Source organism: Gavialis gangeticus, unplaced genomic scaffold (genome assembly GCF_001723915.1).
Source record: "Gavialis gangeticus isolate Ggan-Ray unplaced genomic scaffold, GavGan_comp1, whole genome shotgun sequence".
Classification (NCBI taxonomy): Eukaryota; Metazoa; Chordata; order Crocodylia; family Gavialidae; genus Gavialis; species Gavialis gangeticus.
The window spans coordinates 23121688-23135772 of record NW_017729024.1 but is presented as its reverse complement, the minus strand read 5'-3'; the positions used below and the strand labels follow the sequence as shown (position 1 = coordinate 23135772).

Here is a 14085-nt window from a genome sequence, read left to right as displayed (position 1 = left end):
ACACCTTTTTAAGATAATAGCCTCAAAATGGCCTTTTTTATCCACCTTTCTTTTCTTATTTTATTTTTAACAGTAATATTTTAATGTATTGGGATTATAGATATAAATACTTTGAGCCTCAGGTTAGGAAAACATTTCAGGATAGCATGTGCTTTCATGTTGTTCTTAATTTTCAAAAACATGCTACTTGTACATAAATTGGACCAACATTTTGTGAAGTATATTTAATTGTTAATAATTTACACTTTTTTTTCAAACTGAACTTATTAAAGCAACAAAGCCAAAACTAAATATCTTGGTTGTACCAGAGCTGGTAGTTTGAGACCAAATTCATTGCACTTGGCACTTCAGTAAGTGGTTGCTTTTAATATGTAATCTCTTCAGTGCAGTGAACCAAACTGTATGTATTAAAGCAGTAGGGGGGCAGATGTTTGTATATTGGGTGTTTTTAAAAGGATTCATGAGAGAGACCATGTTAGCAGAGCAATAGATTTCTTCCAAATACTACTGTGTGAGAGTGCTTCTACTTTAAATGTTTAGTTATGTGAAGTTAATTATTCCTTTCTCTTGCTAGGAAAATTCATAGGAAATTTGGAAAATTTTACCTTTACTGAAAGCTTTCTTGGTAACAGAGATCATGGAGGGTTCCTGTTTGTTACGCCAACTTTTCAGAAACTTGACGATCTCACGTTACCAAATAATCCTTTCCTTTGCGGCATTCTTATTCATAAGCTGGAAATACCATGGGCAAAGGTTTTTCCAATTCGTTTAATGTTGAGACTGGGAGCAGAATATGGAGGTGAGTTCTACTAGACTTGCTTATTGAGGCCTCAAGTGTGCTGAGATTATGTACAAGTATAATTTAACTTTGCATGCTGAGGCAATCCAGTAGTTTCAGAACATAGATATGTCTGATCCTGCAAAGGCTTGTTGCTTAAGTTTTTTTGTAGTTCACATCCTAAATAGATCTTAAAACATATCTGCATCAATACAATTCAAATTCTATCTTGCTGGATTCATGGGTGACTGGTGCTTCCCGAGTCTGGAGGGGCACCAGATCACTGATGGGGAGGTCCCCCAGTGGCGCTCGCCAAGCCAGCAACGAAACCAGAAGTGCACTTTTGGTTTTGCAGCTTGCACTTCTAGGGGGTGCACGTGCACCTCCGTGCACCCCTACATGTTTCCAATGGCTGGTTGCTTCTTGAAACACTGTTAACTTACTTCCCTGACACTCTTACATGCTATGGCAGTGGCTCTTAATTGAGGGGCCCTAAAACCCTTTCAGGAGTGCCTCGCCACAGACACACAAACACCACAGCAACCAGGTGCAATAACCTCACAGCCAGATCAGGAAGGAATGCAGCACAAACATGTGTTCCTTGCCTAGATTCAGGTTATTGGATAAACTGAAAGGAAGGCAGTAGTTGGGCTGCAGCCCTTCCCAGTCTGACCCTTCCCTCCTCTCCCCCCATTCTGGTCCTGGAAACAAAGGCACATGGGGCAGTTAGAACTGTTCTGTGTAGGTTTGTTTCCATTCAGGAGGAGCATGGTTGTGGGGAGGGGGTACTGAACTGGGAAGGGCTGCGGCAAGACTGCATTCTCTTGCCTGCTTTAGGCTTCTCTGGTTGTGCACAAAGTGCATGGGACAGTTCCACCTGGCTGTGGTGGCTGTGGCAGCAGTGACAGCACCCCAGTGAGTACCACTGAAGTAAACTGATGCAGTACAGCAGTGGTTCTTTACCAGGGTGCTGCCACATTTTTAAAAAAAAAACAACAAAAAACTGTATGGACAGAGGGTTTTCCTGAATCTAAAAAGTTTGAGAATCCCTGGGCTGTGGTTTGTCCCATTACACACTCCCAGATACATATAGTTATCTTGTTATGGATTACAGACTTGACTAAATCTTTTTGGGCATATATAGACGTGCTCCAGGGTGGAAGGGACGGGGGGGGGCGCGTTTTAATTACAGCAGCTCTGGGAGTTGCTGTAATTAAAGTTCCCATAGCCTCGCATGTGTTCAGTGTCCGTGCTTCAAAATGGTGGCAGGTGCACTTTAACTAAAGCTTGTCAAACAAGCTTTAGTTAAAGAACCTCTGCTGCTAATTTGAAATGTGGGGACGCTGAGTACATGAGACATGGAGACTGCTGGAGTGCAGTAATTAGCATGTTCCAGCAGACTCTACTCTGATGTGTGCCAGTTAGCATGTGTCAGAGCAAAGGTGCCCTTTGGTTTTGGCAACATTTGGAGCCTTTATCTAGGATAGACAGAGTCTTTAGGGAGTGACGAAGAGATGTGAAACTAATAAAAATTTTTAGACTTATTTTATTCTGGAAACTTGTTTGTCCTGCTTGGCCAGTATACAGTATAAATAAATGTTTATGCATTTACAAAGTACTTTCAAAAGGGTTGGATAAACATCTTGAATACTTTCTAGATTACCAGGTTTAATATTTGTGAAGTGTTTTTAAAAAGTACTTATTATGAGTGGCTTATTAACCAAAACCTAATATTAGTGTCTAATATATAATCTGGGTTTAAATTCTTCAGCTTGTTTTCCTTCTTGGTAATTAGCAATCCTTTCTGTTGAAAGGATACTTGTTTTTCAGTGTCCGTTATTGCATAAACTGTGACTTCCAGATGTTCAAAATAGGATAGGAGGACCTACTTACACAAATGATGCTGATTAGTTGTGCAGTTAAATCCTTGTTTGTTGTGGAGTTGGTCACCTTTCTTGCAAAGCACAAGGGAGACAACAGCTGCGTCTACACAATGCGAACCTTTTTATGGTTCTCCTCACTTCCAGTGGCTGGTGCCCTCTCATGTTCAGTACATAAGTCTTGTGTTGCTTAGGGTTAACAAAGATACTTTCTTAATGCTTGATGACTTTCTTTTGTCCAGTGAGTGTGGATGCCTGCCATTCTGTATAAACTATAAAATTAAAAAGCTAATTAAACATGTGAAAGCAAGCATTTGGGTTAGACATTTGCATATTTGCATGCATAAATATGATTATACTCCATGTAACAAGTGTTTGTTTGTTTTCCCCCCCCCCCCCTTTTTAAAAGTATACCCAACTCCTGTAATGAGTATCAGACACCGGAAACCTCTCTTTGGAGAGATAGGGAACACAATCATGAATTTACTTGTTGTGAGTAAACGTTTTAAACTTTTTTTCTTCCCAATTTCAGTTAAGATATGTATGAGTGTGAAATACTAACTAGAATTTTAATATGCTTCCATAAGATGGAGTCTTACAAAAATTACCCTAATAGTTAATTTAGTGAGTATGTCCTTATGCCATAGGCTTTTAGTGCAAATTGTATATTTCAGAGTGTATTCTACCATTGGATTTAGTTAAAATAATGCAACTTTTTTGTTTGCTCCTTTAAAAAAAATTGGTTTGTATGGATCAGTTTTTTCAGTATGAAACCTGTAGAAAATTGTTGGGTTCCTTGCTATCCCCAGGCATTTAGGAGACTGAGGATGTTGTAGAGGTAATGTGTTCTCATCCCGATTTAATTGTCAATCATGCCATGCTTTGTGAGCCAGAGCATCTCCCCTTCTCTAGTTCCACCCTGGCTCCTCTAGCACACCAGGAGCTTGGAAGAGCAGGGAGAAGGCAGCTTCCCTGGAGCATGACATTTTGCCCCACAACAAAGCCTACATACAGGGGCATACTCAACAGCAAAAAGTAGCAGCACATTTGTGCAGGCAAAAATACAGTAGGGATAAAGTATAATTACATCTAATATAAGATACAGTAATGTTCAGATGGGTTTTTTTTAATTTTCTCATACACATCTTAAAACTGCTAACATGACTTCAATTCAGCTGAAATTTGGGGTATTTTAGATGGTTAATGGTAATTATTACCTTACTGTGACTGTCCCACAAAATTTGTATCAACTTGGGGGGAAAAAAAAAAAAAGAAAGACATTTAACTTTTTTTGTTATGGTCCAATCCTAGTGTGGACAAGGAAGATGTAATTTAAAAAGGCATTTAACAGGTCAGGATAAGTGCTAGTAAGTAACAAATTTACACTGGTTGGCCCATACTATAATTTACTGTAACATATAAAGAGAAATCACTTTTTTCCTGCTGCATGTCACATGTACACACAGAGAACAGGTCACATGTACACACAGAGAACACATCTTCAAATGGAGATTCATTTAGCTCCAAATCTGGAAACGAATGCAAAGATTTGATGGCTGGATTTTAAGTGATTTCATATTTCTAGAAATGGTGGGATGAATATGCTTAAAACTTGTTGCTGAACATTCAACTGTTTGTTAATATGAAGGATGTGTTTTTTTTTGTTTGTTTTTTTTTTTTTAATTATAGGACCTTAGAAACTATCAATATACCTTACATACCATAGATAACTTATTTATTCACATGGAAATGGGTAGAAGCTGCATTAAAATACCTCTAAGAAAATATAATGAGGTGAGTTTAAGATTTTTAGATCACAGTAATTTCTGCTAAAAATCTAGTCTTTTTTCCCAATTTTCCTCATAATACTACTGAATTGTTTCAGATGAGATTTTTTTTTTTAACTATCATTGAGGGCTGACTAGACTAGAGACTTATCTACAAGACTTAAGGTACAAAATGCCAAAATTAGCTCCAAATCTGGAGTCTATACTGTATGATCATTCCATGGTCAATTCCAAGCCTAGATTTTACCAGTAAGCTCTTGGCTTTTGACTGCTGTTGATTTTTTTTTCACTCTTTGATGGACTATTTAAACTTTCAATACTGTAAACTTGAATGTATGACTAAAAATTCCCTAACAGCTCACGAAGAAAACATGCATCTCCCTAGCTGGGAACTTAACATAGGCTATAATGGGATGCAAGCACTAAATTGGGATTTGGTCACTGCTATAGCTGGTTGGCGGTGAAAGAAACCAGGATTTAAATCCATTAAATCTTTTCCTGTGAGGTTTGGCCTATCACCTGCTTCTAATGTAAGACTTGCCCTGGTCTTTTGGTATAAAGGTAAAATACATACATATTGCTTTTGCTGAAAGCTATTTGAAAAGGCTTTTTTAAGCTTCCCCACCCCCACCCCCAAATTATTTTTTCATTGTTCATTTTGCAATCATTATGCTTGGGATTATGATGGAAATGAGTTATAGATATTTGTTCTGCAGTTGAGTATCCTGTATTAATCACAAAACTTTAAGATCCTCCTAGATTTTTTCAGTGCATTTTGGATTTCCTTACAAAACCAATGGAAAAAAACTTGGCTGTGCTTAGAAGTGTCCTTACAAGCTGCCTGTGACTTCCACAGTGCAAATCTTTTTAGAAATGATTTTTAAATGTAACTAGTACTTCGGTTTTCTTCTTTATAAAGAAGTTAATACTTACAAAATGGAGGTACTGTTTTGTTTTGCTGTTCTTTGCTTTAAATAAAGCCTGTTGTCTGAAAAATATTAATTAGCTGCATATTTAACAGTAAGGGTCAGTCACCAGCTTTAGCAAAATAAAGCAAGGATTGAGGTCAGTTTTTCTCAGTGAGCATTTTGTATTGACAGGTAATGAAAGTGATAAACTCTTCTAATGAGCATGTTATTAGCATTGGAGCCTGTTTTAGTACTGAAGCAGATTCTCACTTAGTTTGTATCCAAAGTGATGATGGAACCTATCAGACACAAGCAAACAGTGGCACTGGTCACCCTAGAAGAGGTAAGAAATTTAATACATTTTTGTAATATTCAATCCAAGCACGGATCTAGCATGCACAATGAAGCAATTTTACGCTATTCCAAGGTATTTCCAAAAGCTTGATTGGCTAGAAGCGATACCTTATTTCAAAAGCTCTAAAGAGCAACTAAACAATAAAAGCATATATGAGGTAAATGTTGGATACAGTGTAAATATTAACACTTAATTATTCTTATTACCCTTCAACACTGTTACTTGTCTGTACATTTTTAAGAATGTCTATGCTTAGGATAGCATTATGTAATTAGATTAATTCAGTCTGCATTTTAAATAATGACCAGAAACTTGTAACCTTTAAAATGCAGAGTGAATTTATCATAGAATCATAGAAGTCGGGTCGGAAGGGACCTTGTAGATCTTCAAGTCCGACCCCCCTGCCTAGGCAGGAGAAAAACGGGACTCAAATGAGTCCAGCCAGGTAGGCATCAAGCCTCTTCTTAAACATCCCCAGGGTAGGAGCCAGCACCGCTTCCCTTGGAAGTTGGTTCCAGCTCCTAGCCGCCCTAACTGTGAACTAGTTCTTGCGGATGTCTAATTTAAACCTACTCTCCAATAATTTGTGTCCATTATTCCTTGTTATGCCAGGGGGCGCTAGGGGAAACAGTGTCTCCCCCAAACCCTTCTAGTCCCCCCTAGTGAGTTTATAGACAGTCACCAGGTCCCCCCTCAGCCTTCTCTTGTGAAGGCTGAACAGGTTTAGGTCCCGCAGTCTTTCACTGTAGGGTCTGCCCTGTTGTCCCCAGATCATGCGGGTGGCCCTCCTCTGGACCCTTTCAATGTTATCCACATCCCTCCTGAAATGGGGCACACAGAACTGGACGCAGTACTCCAGCTGTGGCCTGACCAGCGTCGCATAGAGGGGGAGGATCACCTCCCTGGCTGTACTTGAGATGCACCTGTGGATGCACGACGAGTTCCAGGCCAACCGTGACCTCACATTGTCAGCCCATGTTCAGGAGTCAATAATGACTCCAAGATCCCTTTCTGCCTCCGTGCTCTCAAGAAGGGAGTTTAGTTTAAACTAAAAAACAAACAGATAAATAAAAAGCTTCCCTTTTATTTATTTTTTAGATTTTAGATATGAAAAGTGTAGCAGTTTCTCTTGTGGCAAACGTAACTGTGCAGAAATTATTAATCTGAGTAACATTATGATATTTAGAACATCTTCAAAACACTATATAAACATTAGGTATTCCTGAATTTGTACAGTCCTACCAATGATCTGTAGTGATGGAGACAGGAACTGATGATGAAGTAAATGAGTGTTTCTGCAGATTTTAATGCTATTAAAAAGTAATTTTATTTAAAAATAAATAAAATTACCTACTAAAACAGTGTTCCTGAATGCTGAACCAAGTGTAAAGGTTTAACTTATAAGTAAAAAAATTGGCACTGGGTTGTTATAGTCTTCAGACATCTTTTTGGCTGCCTATGTATTGTGCAACTGCCTGCATTCTGTAGGTATGCTGTAGTAACTTAGCAAACTTAGTGTATTTCTGTAGATCTGATTTCAGATACTGAATTCCTTTGACTGTGAATTCTTATGACCTTCAGTATTACTTCCTGCAACTAAGGGAATTTTCATGAGTATTTTTGATATACCATAACACTTGATATAATGGAAATACATTTTCAAAAGCAATGTTAATAACTTAAGAGTGAACAATATGTATGTATATGTTTACTTTCTTTTTTTTAAGTTACAGGTGCAAGTTTTGTAGTGTTTAATGGGGCCCTAAAATCATCCTCAGGATTTCTTGCTAAATCCAGTATAGTTGAAGGTATGGATTGCTATATGATTTCTTGTGAAGAGGGAAACAATCACTGTTAAATGTTTTTATAAGGATTTGTCTGATTGTTAATTAAACACTACCAAGGTGAGCATGTCGTCTTCTAAAATTCACTTATGAATGAATCGTTGTGTAAGCAAACAAGCTGAAACACTTTCCTGTTTTAGGTCACCTCGTACTATATGGGTTTTTCACACCTTGTCAGTTAAACCCCTCCAGTTTGTAGGTACTTCAGAATGAAAGATGTGGAGAACTTAATTTGCTTATTTCCTGTGTTTAAACCTTTTATGTGACCTTTCATGCCTGACTGAGCTTTAATTTCAGGAAACACAATCTTTGAGCATGTGATACTAACTAGAATGAATGTCCCTCAGTCTTTCCATGTTCAACCAAAAAGCTTTTAGAATTGTTTAATTTTTTTAAAGCATTTTAAATATGACCAGGATAAAAGGCTGTATGTATTCTATTCAGCAGCTTGTCTAATTTGCTTTCCGTGAACAATTTAAAATCAGACTATGTATTGCAGTATTTTTACTAGCTGAGGGTTTATTAAAGTGCTCTTCCCTCTTTGCTGAATGTGGAAGTGGAAATTATTTATACTTTTGTTTTAGATGGACTAATGGTACAAATAACTGCAGAGACAATGGAAGGCCTACGTCAGGCTTTGAGAGACAAGAAGGATTTCAAAATTACCTGTGGCAAACTGGATGCAGGAGACCTAAGAGAATATGTAGATGTTTGCTGGGTGAAAAGTGAAGAAAAAGTAAACAAGGGGTATGAATATTTGTTATTTGTTAGACTGTCTAAGTATGCAGTCAACAGAGCTTCCTGTGGTCTTCCTGTTGACCTTGAAAATAAAGCTGAAGGTTGAAAGAATGGAATATAAATCAGTATCTGGCTATTTAAACTTGCCAAAAAGGAGAATAAAAACTGCCTGTTTGCCTCTAGATGTCACTGAGAGAACATTGGTTTTTTTGGTTTTTTTAAAGCTTGTAGTGATCTTAAAGAATAGCACTTCTCTATACTGGTCTTTTTTCCTCATATTATACTCCTAGCATCAAAGCCACAATTCGCTTACCCAGGGAAGACTAGATTGATTCCTTTATAGAGCTCAGTAATGTTATTTATAAGTCAGAAGAGCTGTGCTGTTTTTTTCAGTGTAACTTTCCATGGTTGTGAAGGTCAGAAGTCAACCAGTGTTGAAAGCCATAATTAGCTTAAGAACTAATATTTTGATGGCTTAACTAGTCCTGATTATGAATAAATCATGGTTCATGTTCAAAATGCTTAATTTAGAATTACTCTTTTTGCCTTAATCTAATGCAATAGTTTTCAGACTGAACTTGACTTGATGTGCTCTACCTAATGGTTTATAGGACCAGTGTGAATAAACAAAGAGTACTACATGGAGGTGGCCTACCAGGACTCTTTAGAAGTTTGCAAGAGAATCTAAAGGCCTAGTTTCCAAATTAGCCTTATGTCTGTTAGGTATGTTTTAGAATACGAGTGTGTATCTGGAGCAGAATTAGATTTAAGCATTTATACTGGATGGAAACTGTGCATTTTGTATCCCAAGCATCTATATATCCTAGCTTCTTTTGTCTGCATTTTGATATTTATGATGAGTCTCTAACAGTGAAGAAGTTAAAGCTAACTTTAAGAATTAGCCAACAGTTCAAGTAAGATTTTTCATGCTGAACGGCTGCTCTTTTCATATGAAAGAACACAATGGAGTTGTTAACAACTTCTTATACGCCTTATTCCATAGAGTTATCAGCCCCGTGGATGGAAAATCAATGGAAGGAATTTGGAGTGAAAAACTAGTACAAGGAAGAGACTTTGAAGCAGAAGGAAAAGTTATAAAGTGCACTGAAGTAAGTAAAAACTTATGTTGTATTAAAATGTTATGTTTCCTTATATCACCTTAAAAATGATTCTGGTTAAAAGAGAAAACTACCAGTGAAGCAATCTCAATTTGTCATGAAGCTTTAGAAATGTGCCAGTTGCTGTTCTGTGGTGCTTGCTTAAAGGAAGTATGTACATTGGATCAATGTCTTCTGTTATAACTCAATATACTTAGGAAATGTCCATTCCTGACACTCCCATGGCCATTTAATCAGTAACTGAGAGTGGGGGGGGGGGGTGTAACTTTCCACTGTATTTTTGGGAACTCTGGGCTCTTCTGTATCTTTTGGAAAGCATCTAGCACATGTTGGATACCATCCTATTTCAGGAGTAGTAAAATACCCAATATCGATATGTCAAAAAACCAGTGTTAGTATGTGTATGGTTTCTGTGTTTTAAACTAGAACAGAATAGAGCCCTGTTGTCAATTTTATTCTTCTTAGGTAGGGGTGAAGTAGGCCCTGGGCTTCTATCAGCTGCCACTGCCCCAGTAGCTGGAGTCGCTGGGCTCCCCTCCCCCTCCTGGCATCTGCTTCTCATTCCCAACCTAACGGGTGGGCAATTGTGGTGGGTTGCAGCCCAGCCCAGGGAGCTGAGGGTGAGCCTGGAGCTACGTAGGCATGCAGTGCAACAGTGGGAAGGAAACAGACATGTAATACAGCAGTGGAGAAGATGCCCAGGGAGTGGAGTGGAGGTGGGTGCCTGCATAGTATGCAGCATGGAGTTCACCCTCATGTGTCACCTGTCAGGGCATGTGGCCTCTGGGTGCTTAGAAGTTGGACAGCCCTATTCTAAGGAAAGCCACTAACCATGTTCTGTTTTAATATGATTCCAGGTATTTTATTTTCTCAAGGACCATGAACTATCTGATCTAACCTCCTCTCAGTTTGCTAAAGATCTTGCTGTAGCATGCAGTACCGCTCTTTGTCCACATCTCAAAATGCTAAAAAATAATGGAATGAACAAGATTGGACTCAGAGTCTTGATTGATACTGATATGGTAATTTTTTAATGTTTGCTGCAAACATAAAATGTTTTAAATGCTATTATTGAAAATTGTTTGGCTATAACCCCTCTAATCCTTCCCACATCCTACCATGGATGTACCTGGAAAGGATTCAGAATAGATCTGAGAACTGTTTAAGATTTTATCTAAGAAATGCAAGTTTTTATGTTGTTAGCTGCAAATTTAAACTTATGTTTTTGTTGCAGGAGAAAAATCTCTTCAGTTAGTGTTTGGTGATCAGTCACTAAGTAACAAATTGAAACATTTCTGATACATGCATGTTATTCCTGATTTGTTTGGGTCTGAACTAGCAACCATTTTGACATGCAGAAGGTAGATGATTGCTCTTCAAGCAGGAGCATTTCATATTTTTAAAGAGCAAACCTTTTGCCTGGTTAAGGAATGTTGTATTTGTGTTATGGCTTTTTTTAGTGTCTCATCCTTGGTCAATACTACTTTGTATAGTAGAAAACTTGAGCTGGAAGACGCTGGTTACACAGGGTACTTACTGTCTTTCACTCTTGTTTGTCTTGACATGTCATTGACTCGCTTTTTCTTTCAGGTTGAGTATCAGGCAGGATCTGGAGGCCACCACCTTCCTCAGCATTACCTAAATGAACTGGATGGTGCTCTGATCCCAGTGATCCATGGTGGATCATCAGACCCCACAAGTTTACCATTGGAAATGGAACTAATATTTTTCCTTACAGAATCTCTTTCTTAATGCAAACAACATTGTTTGTTATATGTGATGTACTGATTGGCTTAGATTAACTGAATACCAAAGCTTTAAAGCTAAAAAACACTAAACATTTCTAGGTTTGTTAAAGCAAAATTAAGATCAGTAATAGACATTTAAACTGGATTTTGATTTTTACAAAACTAACAAAAACTTGCGTTACCCCAGCATAAAAACAGGATTGTAGAGTTTAAGCTTTCCTAAGTTTGAGAGTTTACACTTAATAGTCACTGAAAAAGGCAAGGACTTGTTACCTCTCTAAGCAAGCTGTAGCATTTTACTTGTGTGAACTGTCAAGCCATAGTAGCTGGCTCTTGCCTCTTAACCTCAAACAAATGTTTTAGTAACAGTCCTTAAGATAAATTGTAGCTGCAATGTGACACTTGCTTTACATGCATATACAAGTGATCTGTACTTGTGGTTTGGGGTTTTATTTTTTTTTTCTTTTTAAAACTTGTGAAGGATATTTAACTGACACAGAGCTGTTTCTTGCCATTGAGGTTCAAATATAAAATCTTTGGGTTGGACTGCAAATATCAAGTGATGGTGCATGTTTGGAATCTGCCTGCATAGTCTGATAATTGATTGTGCAAGGGGAATAAACAGCAAAACTTTCACATGTTTTTTAAAGATTTTGTAATTGGGGTTGTCCTGACTTTTAAAATTGGGACAATTGATAAGTTTGGTGCTTTGGGAACTTGTGCTTCTAAACAGTTTTTTTGTATAGAATAACCAATTTCATTATGTATTTATAATGGACTTATCTCACTTAAATGGATACTATTTTTGTATTTAATTGATTATCTCTTCTTTTGTGCTCAAATGTACTATTGTATTTAGGATTTCCGAGAGTAATTTAAGAATAGGCAAGATGACCCTTAAAGTAGTCTTCATGTAGCAATAAACTAGGCTTGAAGCCTGTAATACCTTTTCTGCACCCTTCTCCAACTTTTGAGATCTCTTGGTAGCCCTCTGTTTTCAGGGAGAACAGTGTATTAAGTGTGAATTTTCCTGAACGGTTTGCTTTAGCATACTTGGTATTCTTTGTATAGCACATATTTTTGATATGGGGGTATTAAGAAATAAGATCTATTTATGTACTCCATGATGCATGTAATCTGTACCGAAATACACATTCAGTAAACTACAATCAGGTTTGATAATTGTTGCTTATCTGTTTACTATAAGCAGAACCAAAGCAAATTGTATCCAAAATCTACATTATTTGTGTGAAACATCAAAATTTTAAGAATGAGAGGTTATCACAAGCCTTTATCATCTAGATGCCTTGATTCTCATAGGGGATATTGATATGTTTTTGTATCAAAAACGCAATTTATAACTTAAAATCAAGTCAGTGCCCTTCTTACCTGCAGCTTGAAGACTCATGTTAAGAGGGAGGCTCAAGATTCAAAGTTTTTATGCAGGCAGACTGAATTAGATGCAATTTCTTGAGAGAGAGATTGCACATGGCAGGCTAGTGAAAGACACTAACGTACAGTATGAACAATACGTCCATTTTTTGGAAATGGTTAATAGGGGGGAAAGTAGCGCAAACTGTTTGAACATGAATTGTCAAATAATAAGCATAATCATGTTCTTGTTTGTCAATGTCAAATAGAGCTATACCAGAAAAGCAATTCCCAAGACTTGTCTTGATATAGTGGTCCCATAATCCATGGAATATTAGTTTGTCCCATGTCTCTTTTTAAGGGAGTGTTTAAACTCTCCATTTTAGTACATTTCAGTTCAATGATCACTAACCAATAAAACTGATCAATACGTTTAACAGATAAAATAAGATGATAATTCTTTCTTCTTTCTGTTTTATAAAAAGCCCCTGACACACACTTCTCGACTTTTTTATATTTTGTCACAAGAATTTTCTGTTTCCAGGTATTTTCTTTGTTTAGCACTGCCACTGCACCTGGAGCTCTTAGTCTGCCCCTAACCTGTATTTATACCTAAATGTGACTTGTGTGGGTATGGCCTGTAACTTTATCCGTTTCTCACCAACAAATAAATGGACAAACATTTAGGTTTCATAGTTGGCTTCTGGGTTTGGAAGAAAACAAACAAACAAACACCATTGCTCCAAATTGGAAATAAGGGGTAGCAAGCATATTTGGTGATGGATATGGATGGATGGAGGAGAAAGGCATTGCATGTCTGTCTACATAGTGGTTGTTAGAATCTGGTTTATTTCTAGTGCTTAGGAGAAGCACAAAGCAAGGGGATGTGCTTCTGCTTTGAAATTCCTCAGCTCCCTGGTTAAGAGGTGGGAGGTAGCTTCTTGGGTAGCCATTTGCAACCTGTACTTAACTGGTAAGTTTTTTGTTGTTTTTTCTTTGTTTTGAGGAGGAAAAAAACTACCTTAACCTCTGTTTTGGGGTTTCTAACCTAGTTTATTTCAAGGAACTTTTAAGTGCCCTTCTCTTCCTATCATTTTCTTTTGTAGTTGCATAGTACTGCCACTTTTCAGTCTGGTATTCAAGATGGCGTGTCCTCTTCTTCCGTATCTTAGTTTCATAGTTTCTAGGGTTGGAAGGGACCTGAGTAGATCATCTAGTCCGACCCCCTGCCATGGCAGGAAAGATTACTGGGGTCAAATGTCCCCAGCAAGGTGTTCATCTAACCTCCTCTTAAAGACCCCCAGGGTAGGGGCCAGCACCACTTCTCTTGGAAGTTGGTTCCAGATCCTAGCCGCCCTGACAGTGAAGTAGCGCCTCCTGATGTCTAGCCTAAATCTACCCTCTACCAGCTTGTGACCATGATTCCTGGTCACTCCTGGCAGTGCTTGGGGGAACAGGAACTTCCCCAGTGCCTGCTGATCCCCCCTGACTAGTTTGGAACAGGCCACTAGATCCCCCCTCAGCCTTCTCTTCTGAAGGCTGAACAGGTTCAGGTCCC

At 38.0% G+C, this 14085-nt stretch overlaps 1 protein-coding gene across 2 annotated transcripts in view; it reads left to right on the top strand.

The window, feature by feature from the left end:
• The window catches only part of ZFYVE16 (zinc finger FYVE-type containing 16), a 61593-nt gene extending 48380 nt beyond the window's left edge, over positions 1 to 13213 (top strand). Inside the window, exons 10-18 of one of the 2 annotated variants that reach the window (XM_019516953.1) lie at positions 575 to 799; positions 3068 to 3150; positions 4348 to 4452; positions 5546 to 5696; positions 7442 to 7516; positions 8137 to 8299; positions 9294 to 9399; positions 10266 to 10430; positions 10999 to 13213. In XM_019516953.1, coding sequence (XP_019372498.1) covers positions 575 to 799; positions 3068 to 3150; positions 4348 to 4452; positions 5546 to 5696; positions 7442 to 7516; positions 8137 to 8299; positions 9294 to 9399; positions 10266 to 10430; positions 10999 to 11160 — 1235 coding nt within the window. In that variant the 3' untranslated portion in view covers positions 11161 to 13213. Of the gene's footprint in view, positions 1 to 574; positions 800 to 3067; positions 3151 to 4347; positions 4453 to 5545; positions 5697 to 7435; positions 7517 to 8136; positions 8300 to 9293; positions 9400 to 10265; positions 10431 to 10998 lie in introns of both variants that reach the window. The other variant, XM_019516952.1, reaches the window with a different exon arrangement.
• The last annotated feature ends 872 nt before the right edge of the window (positions 13214 to 14085 follow it).